The sequence below is a fragment of the Vigna unguiculata genome, chromosome 9, assembly GCF_037176805.1.
Source record: "Vigna unguiculata cultivar grain cowpea cultivar isolate G323 ecotype 2 chromosome 9, ASM3717680v1, whole genome shotgun sequence".
Classification (NCBI taxonomy): Eukaryota; Viridiplantae; Streptophyta; class Magnoliopsida; order Fabales; family Fabaceae; genus Vigna; species Vigna unguiculata.
In genome coordinates, this window is record NC_140800.1 from 15,778,389 (window position 1) to 15,801,712 (window position 23,324).

General features: G+C 35.5%; 3 protein-coding genes across 3 annotated transcripts; all 3 read left to right on the forward strand.

Annotated features, from left to right (window-relative positions):
• Positions 1-4,355: 4,355 nt before the first annotated feature.
• Positions 4,356-5,977, forward strand: LOC146883607 (uncharacterized). Its single transcript, XM_085666098.1, has one exon. It carries the CDS (start codon positions 4,391-4,393, stop codon positions 5,975-5,977), a length of 1,587 nt encoding a protein of 528 aa, XP_085522224.1. The 5' UTR covers positions 4,356-4,390.
• Positions 5,978-7,185: 1,208 nt separating this feature from the next.
• Positions 7,186-8,311, forward strand: LOC146883608 (uncharacterized). The gene is made up of 5 exons (XM_085666646.1): positions 7,186-7,239; positions 7,317-7,478; positions 7,553-7,657; positions 7,733-7,808; positions 8,294-8,311. The coding sequence occupies exons 1-5, from the start codon at positions 7,235-7,237 to the stop codon at positions 8,309-8,311; spliced, it is 366 nt and encodes a 121-aa protein (XP_085522772.1). The 5' UTR covers positions 7,186-7,234.
• Positions 8,312-9,047: 736 nt separating this feature from the next.
• LOC114163491 (protein FAR1-RELATED SEQUENCE 5-like) lies at positions 9,048-9,725 on the forward strand. Its single transcript, XM_028047800.1, has one exon. The coding sequence runs from the start codon at positions 9,048-9,050 to the stop codon at positions 9,723-9,725; it is 678 nt and encodes a 225-aa protein (XP_027903601.1).
• Positions 9,726-23,324: the final 13,599 nt, after the last annotated feature.

Consider the following 23,324-nt stretch of genomic DNA (forward strand, 5'->3'; position numbering starts at 1 on the left):
CAACAGCCATTTTATTCATGAACCCCTGCATGTTGTCTGATTCATATAGTTGCCTTTTCAAAAGCACAACTTTGGCATTTCCTGTTGGTCGAAGGATTATAGGGGTGTCCGAGTTCCACGGTTCAAGAAACTCCTTGAGCACTTCGTCGTCAACTGCCAAGGCCTCCCAAGGATCCATTAGTGAAATGAAATGTACTTTACTTCAAAGTTATGTGGTCCAAATCCAACCCGAATCTTGATTTTTAAAGGTCAGCTGGGGTATTCATTATTAAATTGCTTATTTAATAATCATCCATTTATTATAAACAAATGAAGAGTTGAAATGACCACAATGCCCTTCAATAACTTTATGTACACATCAAAGTTAATGTCATCCCTTCAACCTGCGTATTATTTCATTGCAATAAAGTGTCTCCCACCCCCATGCACAACAAAATTAAGTTCTTATTATTGCAATAAACCTCGATGGTGAAAACTAGGGTTTTAATCCAATGAAATCAAAGTAGGGAAAGAAGCATTTAATGTTGATGGCGTAGCGCCAAGATGCAGATAAAAAGTTATTACAGACCCTAAAACTAAGTGAGTCTTGTTCTTTTATTCGTTTAATTTTTTTTGGTAAAACAATTTCGTCCCCAATCTAGTGGTATGAGGTGTGAGTGGCTGGCTGCACTTAATGCATGAAATATCTCATATTATGCATTCTTCTTAATCCTTCAACACTGGTGTCTTTTGAAATTTGTTAAACCTATCCCATCTACATTTCAACTACAAAGTGCAGGGTTAAAACAATACATATGGAAACTTTATGGTTCTTAAAAAATCAATTAGTTCAACCCAATCCATTTGTTTTATAGATTGTTAGTACTACTTTTTTAAAGGAGGTAATTTTTGGGGGCGTATTGCCCACGACATTAAACCTTGAGCATCTTCCAAAGGTAATGCAGTCAAAACATTAATATATGCATATAACAATATCATGTTCATGATAATTTAATTTTTATTATTTATAAATGCAAATTGCTATTTTAATGGAGCTCATTTCACTGGGCATAGTGTGCATTAGATGAAACTTTCAACACCTTAGAATGCTAATGCAGTTAGAACTATAGTATTTGTCACTAGTGCAGATTTGGGATTTTACCTCGCCTTATAGGCCTCGGTTGACGAGCAACCGAAGCATATAACGGTGCGGTGGCAATTTTGAAATTAATTGCAACTTATAGGCCTCGGTTCAGCCAAAAACTGGTGCCAAATGCTGCTTTAGGCCTCGGTTCATAAGAAACCGGTGCCAAACGCTGTTTACAGAACCCCTTCTTCCTCGCGCGCGCAGCTGCCATTTCTCTCTGCAAATTCCGGCGAGTCTCTAGAAGTTCCGGCCACTCCATCAACGCGAGCCCCGTGCTGCCACTGCCACCGCCTCTCGTGCTGCCGCTGCCACTGCCGCTGTTGCGCTGCCGTCGTCGCTGTTTCTTCTTCTCTCCGCGACTTCCGGCGAGCCACCACTCGAGACCACCATGCGAGCCTCCTGCCATCACCGTTGTCTCGTCTCGCATCCAGCCACCGCAATCTCGTCGCGCCTCCAGCCACCACCACGCGAGACCACCACGCGAGCTCTTGCCGCCGTCTCGTCTCGCGTCCGTCCACCACCACGCGAGACCACTGCCGCTGTCTCGTCCCTCTCTCTGTCTCTCTTCAAGTGTTCCGGCGTCCCTCTACCACCACGCGAACACTTTCGTTCTTTTGCCGCAATTGTCACGCCGCGGTTTTCTTTAAGGTAAATTTCGAACGCGTTTTTGTTTGATTTTCTGTTTTTGTGTATGTTAATTTTAAATTTTAGTTATTGTGAGTGTTAATTTGGATTGAGATAGAAATTGTTTGGAGTGTTTTGATTAATTTTGTGAAAGGATTGAGTCTCAATTTAAGAGCATTGTGTCTTCAGACGTAGAGCATTAAGTCTGAATTTAATTTAAGAGAATTGTAAAAACACTATAATTAAATAGGTAATATATGATGTTAAGGAAATTGTTGTTTTTGCTTTTATTTGTGACTTATGACTTTCTCTTGTGTTTTTTGTTATCTCTTGTAGCTTTCGAACGCGTTGAATTGCAATCTTCCAGTGTCATCTGCTCTTTTTACGCGCTCCCAGGTTCCTAATTCTAATATTTTCCTACGATGCCAATCTGTTGTTTGCTTTATATATTTTATTAATTATTTGTTAAAACATGTTGTTTGTTTTTCTTATATGTGAGTTAGCCTTAGTTTCCCGTTTGAGATTCAATACGTAAATTATGTATTGTCCCCGAGTTTTCATTTTGAAAAAATTACATTTTTTTAAAATTAGATATAAGGGGATACAATACTAATAATTTAAATGTATTGAATCTTGAATTGTCCGATTGGACAGTTTAAGAAGATTAATCACTTTCTAGTAATTTATTAGTGCATATATATTTAAAATACATATCTTAAAATTCATGAATATTTGTCAATTGTGTTTTGTATTGATCTTCGGGTGCATATTTGATTGTGGTTTATAATCACTTTCATTTCGTGTATCCTGAAGGCCAATGCGAAATGCTGGCAAAATTTCGTGAAATTTAAGATATGTATTTTAAAAGTAATATGTACCAATAAAATAAGGAAAGTGAATCTTCTTAAATGGGATAGGGTCACACCTTGATTACGACGTGAGCATTGATTCAAAGATTACTGAAATTGTTCACGCAATTTCAGTATGGATCGAGATTGGATTAATTTACCACGTATTAGCGCTGAGTATGAGAATGGAGTAGAAGAATTTATAAAATTTGCGCAACGTTATGAGGGGAGAAGTGATGATGAGGTGAAGTTCAGATGTCCGTGTGTCAACTGTTTGAATGGAAGAAAATTGAATGCAACTCAAGTTAGGGAACATCTTATTTGTGATGGTTTCCTTAAAAGTTATACAATATGGACATGGCACGGCGAATTAATACACATTCCAACTATTTCTCGATCTGAATATCTTGCCAATTCCTCCATGAAAGAGCGACGAGAAGAGCGACGGGAAGAGCGATGTGAAGAGCGATGTGAAGAGCGAGTAGAAGAAGACAATATAGAGGATATGATACGGGATGTTGGCGCAGAAGCTTTTGCACAAGCGCATGTGTATGAGACGATGTCTGCTGATGCGGAAACTCCGCTGTATGTTGGTTTAACTAAGTTCACGCGATTATCAGCGGTTTTAAGACTTATGAATTTGAAAGCGACCAATGGTTGGACAGATAAAAGCTTCACAGAATTGCTCGTGCTCTTGAATGAAATTCTTCCCGAAGGAAATACTCTACCCACTCGAAACTATGATGCCAAGAAAATTCTTTGTCCGATGGGTATGGAGTATAAAAGGATACACGCATGTCCTAATGATTGCATATTATACAGAAAAAAATTTGAAGATTTGAAAAAATGTCCAAAGTGTGGGTCATCACGGTACAAGCAGAAAAGAAACAGTGAAGATAATGGTCAAATAGAGAAGGAAGGATCTGCTTTGAAAGTAGTCTGGTACCTTCCAATCGTGCCTAGACTTAAGCGTTTGTTTGCAAATCCTAAAGACGCTAAAAACCTTAGATGGCATGCAACTGAGAGAAGATGTGACGGACTCCTTCGTCATCCAGCTGATTCAATGCAATGGAAAAATATTGATCAGGAATTTCCCAAGTTCGGTGAAGAATGTAGAAATATTCGTTTTGGCTTAGCTACCGATGGAATGAATCCATTTGGTAATTTAAGTACAAATCACAGTTGTTGGCCTGTTATATTATTCATTTACAACTTATCTCCTGGACTCTGCATGAAGAGAAAATACATGATGTTGTCTATGATGATATCTGGTCCAAAGCAGCATGGAAATGACATAGATGTATATCTCAATCCTCTAGTTGAAGACTTGAAGGTGTTGTGGGTTGATGGTGTTGAAGTATTTGATGTTGTTGCTTCTGAAACTTTCATGATGCATGCAATGTTATTTTGCACCATTAATGACTTTCCAGCTTATGGTAATTTGTCAGGGTACAGTGTCAAGGGTCATAAAGCATGTCCTATATGTGAAGAAAACACTGCATCTCATCAATTGTAAAATGGAAGGAAGACCGTGTATCTGCGCCATCGAAGGTTTTTACAAGCTAATCATCCTTATCGAAGGTTAAAGAAAGCATTCAATGGACATCAAGAGAATGACAAAGCACCAACTCCATTAACTGGCATTGAAATTCATGAAAAAGTTAATAAATTACATCATGTATTTGGTAAAACGTCCAAGAAGTCATCTGCATCGAGCCCTTGGAAGAAAAAATCAATATTCTTTGACCTTCCATATTGGTCAAAGTTAGAAGTTAGGCATTGCATAGATGTCATGCATGTAGAGAAGAATGTGTGTGATAGCTTGATTGGTACACTACTCAACATTCAGGGAAAGACAAAAGATGGAGTAAATGCTCGTTTGGATTTGGTTGAAATGAAGATCCGAGAAGACTTGGCACCAAGGGAGGTTGGTAGGCGCACTTATTTGCCCCCTGCATGTTACACTATGTCCAGACAAGAGAAGATAAGTTTTTGCTTATGTTTAAAGAGTGTCAAGGTACCTCAAGGATACTCTTCAAATATTCAGAGTTTAGTGTCCATGCAAGACTTGAAGCTTGTTGGCCTCAAGTCTCACGATTGCCACATCTTAATGCAACAATTGTTACCTGTAGCTATTCGTGGAATTTTACCCAAAAATGTTAGACAAACTATAACGCGTTTGTGTGCATTCTTCTCTTCAATTTGTAGCAAAGTCATTGATCCTTTAAAGTTAGATGAACTTCAAGCCGAAATTGTTATCATCTTGTGTCAACTAGAGATGTTTTTCCCTCCATCATTTTTTGACATCATGGTACATTTACTTGTTCATGTGGTGAGAGAAATCAAGTTTTGTGGACCAGTATACTTAAGATGGATGTATCCCATTGAACGTTACATGAAGATTTTGAAAGGGTATGTGAAAAATCAATATCGTCCAGAAGCTTCAATGATCGAAAGATATATTGCTGAAGAAAGTGTCGAGTTCTTTTCAGATTACATGGCAAAAGCAAAACCGATAGGAGTTCCTCACAGATCATGGTTGAACAGGTGTTCTATAAGTAACAGCATACGAGGTGTGAGTGTGGTTACCAAAAATCGCGAAGAGTTGATGCAAGCACACCTATACATTTTGAACAACACAAATGAGGTAATGCCTTACTTATCTGCACACAAAGTCATTGTGAAAGAGAACAATCCAAGACAATCAGAGAAATGGCATTTGATGGAACATAATAGAACATTCATGCCTTGGTTTAAATCTGAGGTTTTGAAAGATGCGCAATGCTCTGAGACTTTGATGTGGTTAGCAAATGGGTTGAAATTTGATGTCATCTGTTGTACAGGTTATGAAATCAATAATTGCACATTCTATACAAAGTGTCTTGATGATAAAAGCACAGTACAAAATAGTGGAGTCAGTCTTGAAGCCGAGTCGCTACAATTTTCTACATCTAAAGATCAAAATCCCGTAGTAGGATCAATGACATACTATGGTGTAATACAAGAGATATGGGAGGTTGATTATACCATGTTTACTATTCCACTGTTCAAATGTAAGTGGATTGACAATAAGAGTGGTGTCAAAATAGATGAATCAGGAATGACTCTAGTGGATTTTCGAAAGGTGGGTTATCGAGACGAGCCATTTATCATGGCACAACAAGCATCTCAAGTTTTCTATGTTAAAGATCCTGCGTCTGAACATTGGTTTGTCGCTCTTCATGGAAAAAAACAAATTGATCCTAATGAAGAGAATATGAGTGATCTTAATATTGCTGTCACCCACCCATTTAGAAGAACGACAAATGTTGATGAAATCCATCTAGTTGATGATGTACATGCAATTCGAGAAGATCACGATGAAGGAATATACATATGACCAATCAATAACTTTATGTATGAATTTCATATTCTTGTTAACATTTAGGTGTTTTGTTAAATAATGTTTTATATATTAATTTGTCAGTTGCTTATTAATGTTTTTTTATGTTTTCATTTCACAGATACATGGCTGAACATACTTCATCAGAGGATGAAGCACCTACTAAGAGACCCACTAGAGGAGCCACTAGGTTGAGAGAGCTCTTAATTAGAAGAGCTAAAGGTCAGAAAACACATGTTGATATTAACGTCGACACTGGTGAACCTAGTGGTCGTTATGGGGACGTCTTCAAAAGCTATTTAGGAATGTTGGCACGAGAGAGAATATCAATCCTTACGCCATCTTTTGATCATGTCACTGAAGTTGATCGGGAAATGATATGGCAAGATTTATTGGTAACTAATATTAATGTTATTAAAGTTATACTTTGACTTTGTTGATAATATGATAAATATTGTTGATGACATTTTCTATATTGCAGCTAACATTTGATATTCCAAATGTGCCGACCTTAAGACAAAAATGTTTGTCATCGGTGGCTGAGAAATTTCGTGGTTTTAAGACCAAGTTGACGTCAAGGTATGTCTTTGGACATAAAAAGAATGAAAATCCATTGTTGAAATACACTTGGATTGATGAAGACACATGGCGTCAGTTTCTTGAGCTTCGGACATCTGAGGGATGGCAGGTATGTTTATTTGAAATCATCAATAGCACAATTGATAATTATGCAAAATTTTAACTAATTCATAAAATGGGTTTTATATGGTACAAGTCAAGAGGAAAAAGGCTCAAAGCATAAGTGCTCAAAATAGAAACCCGCACATATTATCTCGTGGTGGGTATAGAAAACTTGAAGAGAAGATAATGACAGAAAAGAAAAAATCTAGGCCCCCACCTTCTGAGGGTGAAGATACTGAGCCTCCTTCACCACCATCACGTCATCAGAAGTGGAAGTTAGCCCGTTTACGCTCATCAGGCAACTACACTTCTGACTCTGCACGAGAAATCTCTGAGAAAATTGTAAGATACAATTCTTATCTAAATTGCTCGTTCATGTTTTATATTGTATTTTGATTTATAAATGTTTTTGTTACCTTGTAGGATTCGTTGGTTGAGCAGACCTCCCAAGGAGGATTCATTCCAGAAGGTCGTCATGACATACTTGCTGCTGGATGATGTAAGTCTTTTACTTGCTACTTGGAGCTTGCACGAGGACAAGAAGAACTCAATATTACCATTATTCAATTATGGATGATGTAAGTCTTTTAGTCATTATATATAGTTATTTGATATATTTATGTATTTACTTATATCAAATCAATTTTTGGTTTAGGTATCTGTCTGGTGTCACTGAAACTATGGGGCTGAATGATGTATATGGGTTTATAGACCCCCAACTCACCCATGAAGGCAACAAGTTTGATGACATTCAAGCATATGTGACCAAATGCTTTCAACGTGGAAAAGAAATTTATTTTGTCCCTTATGTTGCTGGGTAAGTCATTTTTGTTAACTTATGAATATAATAAGTCATTTTAATGCATAACAATGAATTTATTTTCTTATCAGGCGTCATTGGCAGTTACTTGTGGTTTCCCTAAGGGAGAACCTTGCTGTGTGGTTTTGCTCTTTGCATCGCCCTCCCCCCAACCATCTTAGACAAGTGATAGATTGGTAAGAACCTCAATATCAATCTTATGAATATGACATGTTATATAAAAATATCCTAACTTATTCCCTATTTCATAGTTCAATTGCTGCACATAACATGTTGTTAGGGAGATCAACGGCTAAGGCAAAAGGTCTTGTATGGTGTTCTCTCCAGGTTTGATATTTCTATCCATATCTTCATGATTGTTTGCTTGATTTTCTTCATTAATTAATTGTAAAGTTGTTAATATAATGTAGTGTAATAGACAAACCGACTCATATGAGTGCGGTTACTATATAATGCAATGGATGACAACCACTGTGCGTGCTCGTATTACAACAAATTGGGAAACGGTAATATATATTTGAATTAAAATGAATACTTTGCAATATTTCCTTTTTATATACTAACTTAACTTAATCTATTATTTTGTAGACATTCAAGAGTCCTGCAGCAATTCCCGCAAAGTCCATCAAGTTTGGTAGGATAGCATGTGCCAAATATATAATTGAAATGTACCATAGTATTGATTAGAACATGTATGTTGATTACAAAAGATTTGTGATTGTCTTTTAAATGAATTTGAATTGTAGATGTGTTTTAAAATATTCTGTTCTGGTCTATTCTGGTCTGTGCTGGGTGCTGAATAAAATTTGCAGGTTCAAATGTGGGAATAACACCAAATCAGAAACTGCATTAAAAAAAAAAACAGCGTATTAGGCCTCGGTTCATACCAAAACCGAGGCCAAAAAGGGTATCGAATTTAAAAAAAAAAAAAAAGCCCATATGGCCTCGGTTCGTACCAGAACCGAAGCAAAAAGCAAACTTTTGGCCTCGGGTGCAACCAAAACCGAGGCCAAAAAGCGTATCGAAATTAAAAAAAAAAAAAAAGAAACCCATATGGCCTCGGGTGCAATCAAAACCGAGGCCAAAAGGGTATCGAATTTAAAAAAAAAAAAAGAAGCTCATATGGCCTCGGGTGGCCCTGAAAACCGAGGCCAAAAGGTGGGCTCTATGGCCTCGGGTTCGACTGAACCGAGGCAGAAGGGCACTTTATGGCTTCGGTTCTTAACCGAGGCCAAAAGCTGTGCTCTTTTGGCCTCGCCCCAATATGCTTCGGTTCCAGAACCGGTGCAGAATATGATAAACAACCGCTGCCAAAGGCCCTTCCTGCACTGGTGTGTGTATAACATTACCATTATCATGACAATTTTTTGTATTATTTTTAGATGGATGATTTAGAAGCAAGCAACGTGATGGGTTTGGAGGACATCATATTTTTAGAGGAGGATCAACGGACAACTAACATTAATGATGACAACTTAATGCCTAAAGATTATATACCAAAATATTGTGATGAACTTGTGTGCCCCGACGTTGGGATGTGGTTCGATATTTTACAAGGACTATGCAATGAGTCATGGTTTTGGAATCAGAATCAGAAATTCTAGAAAAGATGATGATAACCAAATGTGTTATGTAAAATTGGTGTGTTCTCGTGAGGGCAAGTATGTGTCATCCATACCACCAGAAATAAAGACTCAACCCACCCAAAGAAAGCAATGTCTTGAACGCATAACCGCTATTAGAAAGCAAGATAGATGGATGATAACCAGTATCGTTCATGATCACAATCATGAAGTCAGTCAAACCAAGTCAAGGCTAATACGAGCGAATAAGAAGCTTAGTATGCAAGTGAAAAGAACATTTGACTTAAATGACAAGGCAAGTGTGCGTCTTCACAAGAGCTTTCGCTCTTTGGTTTGTGAAGTAGGAGGATTTGATAACTTACAGTTTATGGAAAGAGACGCAAGAAACTACAATGATCAAAAGAGACGCGCATTGGGGAAGGAAAGTGATAGGCAAGCTTTGTTGAACCACTTTTCAGCTATGACAGACCTCAACAAAAATTTCATTTTTAAAATTGATATTGGTGGAGATAATCGAATATGCAATGTATTTTGGGCAGATGCAAGAAGTAAGGTTGCATGTGTAGATTTTGGGGATGTTGTTTCATTTGATACAACTTACTTAACAAATAAGTACGACATGCCTTTTGCACCATTTGTTGGTGTTAATCACCATAACTAATCAGTGTTATTAGGATGTGGACTGTTATCTGCTATACAACATGCCTTTTGCATCATTTGTTGGTGTTAATCAGCATAACTAATCAGTGTTATTAGGATGTGGACTGTTATCTGCTGTAGACACTGACACATTTGTCTGCCTATTTCAATGGTTGTGACGCATGGGGAATAAAGCACCTCAAGGAGTTGTGATTGATCAATGCAAGGCGATGCAAAATGCCATTGCAATTGTCTTCCCCAACACACGACACCGTTGGTGTCTTTGGCATATCATGAAGAAACTTCCTGAAAAATTGAGTGGTTATAATAAGTACAAGGAAATCAAGCATGGCCTAAAGAAATTGGTTTACGACTCATCTAGTGTTATGGACTTTGAAAGTGGCTGGGCAAAGTACATTGACAATTATGACTTGCAACTAAATGAATGGCTTTATTTAACCTATTTAAAGAAAGGCATCGATGGGTTCCATGCTATTTGAAAAGTCATTTTTGGGCTGGCATGTCAACAACTCAAAGAAGTGAGGGGATGAATGCTTTCTTTGATAGTTTCATCAACTCTACAACAACACTCCAGTAATTTGTAGTTCAATATGACAACGTCATTAATTCCAAGGTTGAGAAGGAGTGCGCAATAGACTTTAGTTCACATAATACCACTCTTCCTTGTCGATCTCGATCATTATTTAGAGTTTCAGGATGAATACACTCATGCCAAGTTTGGGGAAGTGCAAACAAAATGCCAAGTTCAGGGAAGTGCAAACAGAATTCAAATGTAAGATGAATTGTAATGTTAAAAATGTTACATTTGATGGAAGTAGGTCTACATATACTATTAAAGAGGCTTATATATGAAAAGACCAAAGTGCAAAAAAATTAATGAAGTTATCTTTCATCAATTGCTAAAAGAAGTTGAGAGGTATCCTTTGTCGCCACTGCCTCATTGTCCTTGCACAAGAGGATGTCAAATATGTATCCGAAAAATATATTTTGAGTTGATGGAGCAAACGCATTCGAGAAGGCATACTTTGGTAAGAGCTTCGTATCAAACAAAGAAGGGCAAACCAAATGTTAGGACATGTGACTTAATGTGTAAAAAATTATATGACATTACTAAGGTAGCTTGTGAAAGTCAAAGTGCAACACAATTCGTGATAAACCAATTGAAGTCAATATCAAGTAATCCAACCATGTCATGCTCCAATAAAGGGGCTAATTGCTTACAACTTGATTTCAACATTTCTTCCCTACCCAATACTATACTTGAATAGCCCCACATACTAAGCCTAATTCATGTTAAAAGAAAAGACAGACCATGAGGATCAAGACTGCAATCAACCATCGAAAAGGTTTGCAAAAAAAAAGAAAATATAATGTTGCCAAGAAAAAAGCATCACGGGATTGCACTGCAATTGGTGACCATGAAGTTGCTACTTTAACATCACCAAGGACTAAAATACTCAACCCTGAAAGGGACACCACATCTAACATGGTTAGTATTGTATTCATTATCACATGTTGTCATTTAAATGAAGATAACTAATTATTTAAAATTATACCATGGGCAAGTCTTTAGTGTACCATCCACAAGGTTCTTATCACTGTTAACTTTAGCTGAGAAAACTCATGTTTATGGACCTTTTGTATCTGGGAACACCACTATGCACCTTCTACAACCAATAACAATGTGGTTGCTGGACAACCAATCCATCCCCAGAATCACATCCAAACCCTCCATTGGCAAGCAGATGAGATTCACCTTGAACCTGCGGCCTACCACTTCCATAGGGCATCTCACACAAACCGAGTTGGTGGATACCTCACCAGACGCTAGTGTCGCAACTATCAGCTCGCACCCCAGCTCTCGCATTACAAGTCCGAGCCTTCCCACACACTCTTTGGATATGAGTGAGTGAGTGGCTCCTGAATCAAACAACATCACAACCATAATATCATAAAGCAAACAATTGTTCTGCACCAGATTACCTGACTGAGTCGCCTCAGTGCTAGTCAGTGCAAACACATGCCCTGGTGTTCTAGGTCGCTCTCCCACTGGCTTTTTTTGTTGGAGAGCCACCAATTGGTTTCTTGTTAGGACACTATCGACCAAAGTGTCTAGTCTACTCACAAATGTAACACTTTCCAGTGCTAGTACAACCACATGAGCTGCCAGAGGGTTTTGGGAAATCCCTCCTCAGATGCTCATCACCACAATTAAAGCACTATAGTTTCCTAGCGGAAGACTACAGACGAATATAGGGTTTCTTTTATTGTCTGGTATCGACAGTAGTCCTATGTGGTCGTGCCACTCTATTGGGCCCCATCTCTAGCTGTTCAACGGCCTTGGCCTACTCCACCAAGATTGGGAACTCCTAGATCTGGAGTGGTACTAAGAATCAGTGCAGCTCATGTTTTAGCCCGCCCTCATATTTCCTACACATCCACTCCTCGGTGATAGCGGGTGAATAGAACCTCGCCAGATATTCAAACCTGTATGTGTATGCTTGCACAATCAGGTTCCCCTGCTGGAAAGTGAAGAATTTTGTCTCCCTCTCGTGTATGGCGATGTCCGGGTAGTATTTCTCCAAGAATCGTGTCCTGAAGTTAGCCCATGTTACCTCCTCTGCCGGAGTCTGCATCAGTTCTAACATCCTGGTAGGATATTACTTAAAAAAATAATTAAACAAGATAAAAACAAATACCTAATTTATTAATTAATCCATTTCCCAAAAACGCGAGAAATTTCAAAACTTTAAAGTCCAACGATACGATAGTTAATAGTCAAAATATCCAGAATTCACATTTACAAAATGAATATCAAAAGTAGTAAAAATCGACAATTTAATTTATAAGAAAATTTAATAACAGTCTTTATAAAATCCCCATGTATGCTGATGCCTTACTCCGCCACTAAGCATCTCCTGGCTCACCTGAAACATTATCTGCTCCCGGATAACAAGTTACTCGATCATCGCCACACACAAACAGATAGGGTGAGCTATGCATATAAACATAATTAAATATGAAATAAATCCAAGCCAGTAAATAATTATTTGTTTATTTCCAAAAACACCCACTTTTCCTCACTCATAACCAATATGAGTTCATGCATGTATTCTAAAATCTTGGGATTTCATGTGCTTCCACGACCCTCCTCACTCGTGGTCCAACCTACAAGCCTATTCCGCTTGTAGTCCTGTTTCACGAACTCTCACGCCCGTTCATCCGAACTCCTTGCTCGGACCCGGACACGCATACCTGCCTTTCCTACTATGAACTCCCTCACTCATAGCATTCTCAAGTTGAGCATAAGATGAACTCCCTCGCTCACCTATCCCAACGAGAGTACCTCTGGTGAACTAAACTGTTCACATTCCGCATGTGGTCCACCCATCACGAACTCCTCGCTCGTGACTCAAGCCAAGCATATCCTAGATTCAAAGGACTTAGTCCTTCCAGTCCAAACACCACAAACAAATGCATATAGTTTCCTTAACTTAGGAAATACCAATCAAACAGGTCAAACAGTGTGTACAAACTGGACTTCTCGCCATTCTCGCTTAAGCCATGTGCCTTCACCCAAGCGAGCGCATTTGTCTCGCCTAAGATGAATCACCTCGCCTGAGCGAGCGTGAAACAATGGCTGCACCCCAACATCTCGCCTAGGCAAGCCTTACTCGCCTGAGCGAGACTTTATTCGCCAAACACCCAAAACACCTCGCTTGGACGAGGATTCGCGCTCAACCTACACAGGTCTCATCGCAACCTCGCTGAGGCGAGCCATTCTCGCCTGAGTGAGTGAACATGTCGCTCAATCCCGAACTGGGTCGCCTGAGCAAAAAGCTCGAACCAAAACCCTGAATGAACTTCTATAACTCTCGCTTAGGCGAGAAGGACTCGCTTGGGTGAGAATTGCAGAATTTTGTCTCTACTCACACACACAATTCACCAAAACCAAACCAAAACCATACCCAAAACACCACTCAATTATTACCAACACAATGTAATTGCAAGCAAACCTCAGAATCATGTTTTCTATTCATATGGACTACCAAAACTCGCGAAAAAAATTAACAATAACACAATCCTTGCCAAACCCTCCTCCTAATCATATAAGGCATAACATGGTTGTGCACACAACCTCAAACCAATCAAACCCTCAATCATTGCACATAATACATGAATTTCATGACAAACAGAAATCAATTGAGAAAGCCATGACACAGAACCATACAGAAACCCTATTTTAATACCCTTAATGAGGTGTTGGTTTTCTTTGGATCTTCACATTCAAGACACAAATAATCGTTAGCAAAAAGAGAGTCAAATTTGGTTTCACCAAGGTTAGAACCCATACCATGCTTATCATCAAATCAATGCATAACCACTCAAGCAATTTATGTTTCATGATAATTCACATCAATATAGGGTTACATTATCACTTCCATGCTCATACATATTATTAAAATTAATAATAAAACAACAACACATAATTGGCATACATAGGAGTCGAACCCAAGTCCTCTCACACAATTAAGTACTTTCAACCACTTGAGTTAGTACTATTCCACGTCACATCAAACAATATTTAATGTCATAAAGGCTCCTACCACCAGCATTTATTAATTAATTAATTAATTTTCACGGGTCTTACATTCCCCCCACCTTGAAAAGTTTTCGTCCTCGAAAATAGGACTTACCAGCAAACAAGTGAGGATAAGACTTCCTTCTGAGATCCTCCATCTCCCAAGTCATCTCATGGGTTGCCTCATCCCAGAGAACCTTCACAATCTGAATCTCCTTCCCTCTGAGTTGTTTGACTTGATAATCCAGAATTCTCACTGGTCCAACTCCCACAGTCAGATCCTCACGCACCTGGACATCATCCTGCTCCAGCACATGAGTAGGATCTACCACGTGCAGATTTGCCAATTGAGGTGGCAAGGCAATCTCGTACGTTGCTGGTCCGATTCTCCTAGTAATCTGGTATGGTCCGATGAATCTAGGAGTTAGCTTCCTCGACTTGAGAGCTCTCCCTATACCTGCTGTTGGGGGTGATAAGCTGAGCTCATTCTCAACTATGTGCCCAATGCTGCTTGTAGGGATTGCCAGAACCTCGACGTAAATCTCGGATCTCTATCTGATATGATACTCGCAGGCACACCATGTAACCTGACTATCTCCCTGACATACAACTTTGCCAGTTTATCTAGAGACATCTTCTGATTGATTGATAGAAAGTGAGCGCACTTCGTCAATCTATCCACTATTACCCAGATGGAATCATGCCCCCTCACTGACCTTGGCAGGTGTGTAACAAAATCTATGGAAATATTGTCCCATTTCCATTGAGGAATATCAAGAGGCTCCAACGTACCACCCGGCCTCTGATGCTCGATCTTCACTTTTTGGCACACTAAGCAGGATGCTACACAATCTGCCACATCAGTTTTCATGCCAGTCCACCAGAAGGTCGCCTTCAAGTCTTTATACATCTTAGTCATACCTGGGTGTATGCTAAGACGACTCTTATGCCCTTCCTCCAAGAGCATTTTTCTTAGTACAAGGCTTCTAGATACACAAACCCTCTCTGTGAAATGTAGGATGACATCCTTACGAATCCTAAAATCCTTTCTCTTATCAATGCCCAACTCACCAATAATCTTCTGCAGCTCCTGGTCTTTACCCTGTTCCACTCGGACCTCATCTAGGAACTCGTTGGTGATTCTTAACATACTACACTATATAGTACCTGCGCCCATATTCAGTCCCAGATTCATATCCTATAGCTTTTCTATCAACTCCAACTCCTTAATCATCATGGCTGACACATGGATTCTTTTCCTGCTCAGGGCTTCTGCTACGACATTAGCTTTACCAGGATGGTATAATAACTCAAAGTCGCAATCCTTCAAATATTCTATCCAACGCCTCTGCCTTATATTCAGCTTTTTTTTATCAAACAAATATTTCAAAGTTTTGTGATCATTGAATACTTGAAAGTGTGTTCCATACAAATACTGCCTCCAAGTCTTGAGGGCAAAGACTACGGCTGCTAGCTCCAAGTCATGCGTAGGGTAGTTCTTCTCATGCACCTTCATTTGACGAGATGCATAGGCGACGGGCCGTTTCCCCTGCATTAGCACACACCCCATCCCCATATATGAGGCATCACAGTATACCTTAAACGTCTTAGTCATATCTGGAATAACTAACATCGGTGCAGTCGTCAACCTTCTCTTCATGTCCTCGAAGCAAGTTTCACATTCATCGGTCCAAGGGAAAGGTTGATCCTTTCTAGTGAGTTGTGTCAATAGGCTCACCCTCTTGGAGAAACCCTCCCCAAATCTTCTGTAATAGCCTGCCAGACCCAAGAAGCTCCTTACCTCTGTAACAGTCTGCGGTCTCTCCCACTTCACCACTATTTCAATCTTAGTCGGGTCCACTACTATCCCTTGGGTCGATATTACATGACCCAAGAATTGTACCTCATCCAACCAAAATTCACACTTCGACAGTTTCCTATACAATTGATGCTCTCTGAGAATTTCCAACACCACTCTCAGGTGCTCTGAATGTTCCTCCCAACTCTCATAATATATGAGTATGTCGTCAATAAATACAACGACAAACTAATCCAAGTACGGCTGGAAAATTCTGTTCATGTAATCCATAAAGATCGTAGGAGCATTTGTCACCCCAAACGGCATCACCACATATTCATAATGCTCGTAGCGTGACTTGAAAGTAGTCTTTTGCACATCCTCTGGCTTGACCAAGATCTGATGATACCTAGACCTCAAGTCAATTTTTAAGAATATTGTAATTGTGAATACTTTATCAAATCATCAATAAAATTAATTTTGGTAATTTTTGTGTACTTTATGAATTTATATATTTTATTTAACTTTTATTATAAAAATAATTTCATTGAATTAAAAAATTATAAATGCAGATTGGTAATTATAAATAAAGAAGTTTTCAAACTCCTATAAAATAATAGATAAATTAATAGTCACTAATAGAAGAGGTTAAAACCCTCCACAAAATAACCTCCACAATATAATTTGAATATTAGGGGTTGTTCATAATCTCTACAAATGACTTGTGGTGACTCTAACTATGGAGGTTTAGAAAACCTCTCCAAATTAATTTGCAGAGAGTGAAAACCCCCGCAAATTGAAAAGAAAACCCTCCACTACATAAATCCTGGTATTAACTATTTCACAAGGTTAATAGAGTACCAATGCACATTAATTGTCACCTTAAAGTTCTTGTATTTAAAAAAGACTTCATGATTGAACCCAAAAATAGGTGCACTACTTTTCCTTTTCAACAATTATAAAAATATTTTTATTACTTTCCAGTATTCGATGTATGTGTGAACCACAATGCAAATAAGTGTTAACCTTGGTCTTAACTTTTTCACGAGGTCAACAGAGTGCCAATTCACTCTAATTTTTAGATTTTAGTTTTTGTACTTCAAAAGGACTTCATAATTGAATCCCAAAATAGGTCTACTACTTCTCCTTTTCTAAACCTATAAATAGTATTTATACATTCAAGTATTGCATGTATGTGTAAACCACAATTCTAATAAGTGCTAACCCTAGTATTAACTTCTTCACGAAGTCAATAGAGTGTCAATTCACACTATTTGTTACCTTAAACTTCTTGTACTTCAAAGTCTTCATAATTGAACCCAAAATAGGTGTACTACTTCTTAACCTTTTCAAGACCTACAAATAATTTTTATACATTCCAGTATTCGATGTATATGCAAACTACAATGCAAATAAGTGTTACTTCAAAAAGACTTCATAATTGAACCCCAAAATAGGTCTACTACTTCTCCTTTTCTGAACTTATAAATAAATTTTATACATTCAAGTATTTCATGTATGTATGAACCACAATTCAAATAAGTGTTAACCCTAGTATTAACTTCTTCACAAATTCAATAGAGTGTCAATTCACACTATTTTTTACCTTAAACTTATTGTAATTCAAAGTCTTCATAATTGAACCCCAAAATAGGTGCACTACTTTTCCACTTTTGTCAACTTACAAATAATTTTTATACATTTCAGTATTTGATGTATGTGTGTGAACAACAATGAAAATAAGTGCTAACCCTGGTATGTCACATGTAGTTGTCTACTTAAGTCATGAACCCAAGGCATGAAAGTCTCACTTCTGAAGTTATCCAACCATGAAATATTGATGTGCAAATCATTTGTACTGGGTTAGCAGTTATTCACTCATGACTTGACACGTACTATGGGGGTGTGATGAGTCAATATTTTTCCTTATTCCACTACCTTTTTGTGCCTATCTTGATAGTGGTTCAGTGATAAATTGTTGTTCTTACTGCATTTTCCTCAATTGGGCTTCATTGAGCCATTATTCTGAATTTTGAGTAATTTGACATTTATTGGTCTAATTATTGTTTGTAATTGTTTTTAGGTATTATGTGGAGCAAATTTTGGAGCTTGGGCATTTATCTTAAGGTCAAGAGAGAGTTGCCACGTGATTTCCACATCATTGCCACATCTGCGTCATGTTAATCAGCCCGTCCATGTCATTGGGCCAGCATTTTCAACCCATAGTGACATTTTTGTAATTCTGAGTCGCAGAATGCCATTTTTGTAAATAGGAGTGGCAAATTTGATGCACTACTAAAAAAGCTTAGATTTCCTGCCAATTTTGTTTTGAAATTATTTTTGTAGGAAATACTTATAAATTTTGTTATGAAAAATAAATTTGCAGGAAATTACTGCCAATTTTTTTGCAAAATATTTTGTATAAAACACTTTTCGCAACAACTTTTGTAAGAAAATACTTGCAAATTTTATAATTTTGTAGGAAATAATTACCCATAAAGGAATTACCTGCCAATTAAAATTCTTAGAAAAAATAGTAGGAAAAAGCCTTTTCTTGCAAATTCTTTTAACAAATTTGCAAGAAAATTCTCATGTAATATGAGAATTTGTAGCAGTGATGTGACCACGTTTTTAAGTAGGGAACTAGGTTTTTGGCTCTCTTCTTCCTCTCTTTGGCAGCCTTAGCCTCCACTTCGTTTTTGGGGTTTCTCCACTTCGTTTTTCTTTTACAGATTGATGATTTTACAGATTTCGTTTTTCATCTATTTTCAATTCAAATTTCGTTGGTTTGCTTCCTTTCATCTAATCTTTCACTTTCAATGCATTTTCATTTTTGTTTGAGATATTTTTCGAATACTATGACTAGGTAAACTCGATTGCATTGATTCCTTGACAAAATTGAAATGAAACCATGAGATTGTTGGTCATTTTTGGGTTGTGTCCGGATTTGTATCTTTCAGGTTGTGTTTTCATGATAAAATGCGTTTTTGATGCATGCTTAATCTCAAATTCAGGTTTTGTGCACATTAATTGCTCGTATTCATGCTTAATTTTTATGGGTTCTGTCATAACTTGCTTAAATCTATGGGTGTTAGCTGCCTGAAATTTGTTGTGCTTAATGACATAATGAATCCATGGTAATTTTCGCTTAGTTGATTAACTTAGGGTTCATGGGAGCAAAATTGAATAGAACAAGTAATTTGTTAAATTTCTCTGCAATTTTGTAAATTAAATTTTTGTACGAATCCATCAAAACTCCCTTTTGGTGTTGTGTTTAAATCTGGGAATCAAGCTTTGAACGAAAATATTGGTCATTGGGAGACGACTCAGTTCAACTTTCACATATTGCATTTAATTTGTTTTATTTGATCGAGTACGACCTCGATCAAGGTGGATTCATATTTTCGTATGGATTAAACTTAGTTAATTGCATTCCTTCAATGACCATCATATACTCCTTATTGGTAATCATGACAATGAACAATTAAAAAGGTTTCTTAGAACCATTCACAAAAGTGCACAACCAATAACACGGGTTAGCATTTATGTAGGCATGGGTTACCAAATACAATTTAGACTGCAAATAAACAATAAACAATGGAACCTTTTTTTTTTCAAAACAAAAAAGGGAGACTCATAATTAGCTTAAACAACTGGAGAATGAAGATTTAAATTGAAGTCATGAACCCAAGTCATGAAAGTCTCACTTTTGAAGTTATCCAACAAAGAAATATTGATGTGCAAATCATTTGTCCTGAATTAGCAGTTATTCACTCACGAGTTGGCATGTAGTATGGGGATATATTAATATTTTTGTATGGATTAAACTTAGTTAAATGCATTCCTTCAATGAGCACCATATACTCTCCACTGATAATGATGACAATGAACAATAAAAAAATATTTCCTAGAACAACTCACACAAGTGCAAAATCAATAACACAAGTTAGCACTTATGTAGGCATGGATAAGCAAAAACAGTTCATACCATAATTAAACCATTTACACTATTATCAAATATCATAATTCAAATATTTTAATATTTATTATTATCCACATATATTTATGATTTCCTAAGTTTATAATTTTTTAATCATGAAAATTTAAAATATAAAAATATAATGATTTGTGATTTATGAACTATTTTAAATCAAATTATAGGAAAAAAATTTATAAATCAAAGCTATGTGATTACTAAAGACCAAATAAGTGTTTATCCATGTTACCTGATTTTCACATTGTAAAGCCCTGTTAAGAAAACATGTTCAGGGCATTCTAATGTATTGAATCATACATACAAATTTTACTCTTATGTCTTCTACGAGTAACTTCTTTCTTCTTTCATTGCACAAATAATTATTCATAACTAAGGGCTCGCCTAATGAACATATATGAAAGGATGACAGAATATAATATAATAAAATAAGAATATTATAGAATAATACAAATCAAGTGTTTGATGCTCATCATGACAAACTAAATAATGTTAGGATATAACATTAATTATATTTAGGCTTAAATATACATTTGGTCCCTATTTTTGTTGATTTTATTCAATTTGGTCCCTATTTTCGTTTTATGTTCAATTAGGTCCTCATTTTCGTCAAATTGTGGTCAATTTGGTCCTTTTCACTAACGGTGTTTAAATAGTTAACGTTTTTGAACAGTACATGCCACGTGTCAGCTCCTGGTTTTTTTTATTTTTTTTTTAATTTTTTTTTAATTTTTTTTTTAATTTTTTAATTTTTTTTATTTTTTTAAAATTTTTTTAATTTCAAAAAAAGTGTCCACGTGTCAAGTCACAATTCTGCCACGTGTCAATTTCTGCTAGTATTATTTTTTTTGTTCAATTTAGTCCCTATATTCGTTATTTTTGTTCAATTCAGTCCCTATATTCGTTATTTTTGTTTAATTTAGTCCCAAATTTTGTGAAAATAGAACCATTTAATTTTTAAAATTGACATTATTATTACTTATTTTTTAAATTTAATTATAAATTATAATATTTAATTATTAATTGAATATAATTCTTAGATTCAATTGTTAAATAGAATATAATTATTTAAATATTATTAAAATATAATTATTTAAATATTATTAAAATATAATTATTTAAATATTATTAAAATATAATTATTTAAATATTATTACAATATAATTATTAAAATTTTAAAAATATATATTAATATTTGTAAAATTTACATTTAAATTTAAAGTATTTAATATTTTTATTGCATTTTAGATATTAAAATCTAAAATATTTTATATGTAAATGTTAATTTTACAAATATTAGTTTATTTTTCTAAAATATTTTGAATATTTAAAATATTTTTATATATCAATTTTAAAAATATTTTAGAATATAAATATTAGAAAAAAAATTAATAATTATATTTTCATAATATTTTAAATAATTATATTCTATTTAGAAATTAAATATAAGAATTTATTCAATTTATAATTAAATTTAATAATTTATAATTGAATTTAAAAAATAATAAATTTAAAGATCAATTTTAGAAAAGATATTAATATAATTTGTATAAAAGATATTAAATTTAGTGTCAGACTAAATTGAACAAAAATAACGAATATAGGGACTAAATTGAACAAAAATAACGAATATAGGGACTAAATTGAACAAAAATAATAATACTACCACAACTGACACGTGGCACAATTATGACTTGACACGTGGACCATTTTTTTGAAATTTAAAAAATTAAAAAAAAAAATTAAAAAAAAAATTTAAAAAAAAATTAAAAAAAATTTAAAAAAAAATCAAAAAAACCAGGAGCTGACACGTGGCATGTACTGTTCAAAAACGTTAACTATTTAAACACCGTTAGTGAAAAGGACCAAATTGACCACAATTTGACGAAAATGAGGACCTAATTGAACATAAAACGAAAATAGGGACCAAATTGAATAAAATCAACAAAAATAGGGACCAAATGTATATTTAAGCCTTATATTTAAATTACAAATTATTATTCAAATTACATAATGTTATAAAAATTGACTCAGTTTGAGTTTTTTTATAAATTATGAAAACAAATAAAAGAATTAAACTAAATTATACAAATTTAAATTTTATTTATATAACAATAAAAAATATTAAAAATATATATAAATAATTAGTATTCAAATCAATATTTTAATATATGTGAATCTATGTGACACAATAAGTATAAATATAAATACATATAAATATAACTATATTTGAATAATTAGGAAAAAATATTTTAAGTACCATCATAATGAAAATGTATGAGCGAATATTATATATAAAGAATACACAACTTAGAAAGAAAATTATCATATGCATAGGTTGTTACAAACCTAACTTAGTTCCTTTTGGGATAAGAAATACACTACATTAACAAACAATGTTGACACATCAAACATAATATTACAATAGTATAGGATAATTATCATAATCCTTTCCACCAAACATAACCTAAAAGCTACCAATTCATATGAATGTTACAAATGACTTCAGTTTACTACATCAAAAATGTAAGCATAACATGTCGTTATAAACCAACTATCTTGTGTTGCTATATGTTTGGTGAAAGCAAATGGATTGTTCCATGGATCTCAACACATCCCTTTAAAAGAAAGGCATTTGGGCTTGAAGCATGGAAATGCATCATCCCACTCATGTCTTGTGCTAAAATCAACCTATAGGTGGCAAAATTGATATCTGGAACAAAACATAAAATATTAAAAATTTATTCAGAAAAATTGATTCTAGTTTCAATAAGGAAAACATACAATATGAAATAACTAGATAAAATAAAATGTTGTACGATAATCCACATCCTTGTTAGCTACTATTTCTATTTTATGTTTTCTGCTTGGTCAAATTCTGCATGCTTCATGCTCCAAGCATTCAGTTCTAAGATCACCACACTTTGCATTCCACATCTTTGTCTATAGCCAATGAGGGATAAACTCTACTAGTTATACAAATGCTTCCTTTTTCTCCAAAACTCTCAATAATGGAACAATCAATTTGCATAATATGAACCTATATGCATCAAACTAGCAGGCACAAGATGAAACAAAAAGGGTAATCTTTATCATTAGCAATAAACATACCAAAGTTCTCGGTGAAATAGTTTTTTTCTTGGAGTCTATTTCAAAGATGGTTCCATATTAGGATTTATCAAGGTTCTACCAATGAAAATTTGTGAAGGTACACAACTCTCAATCT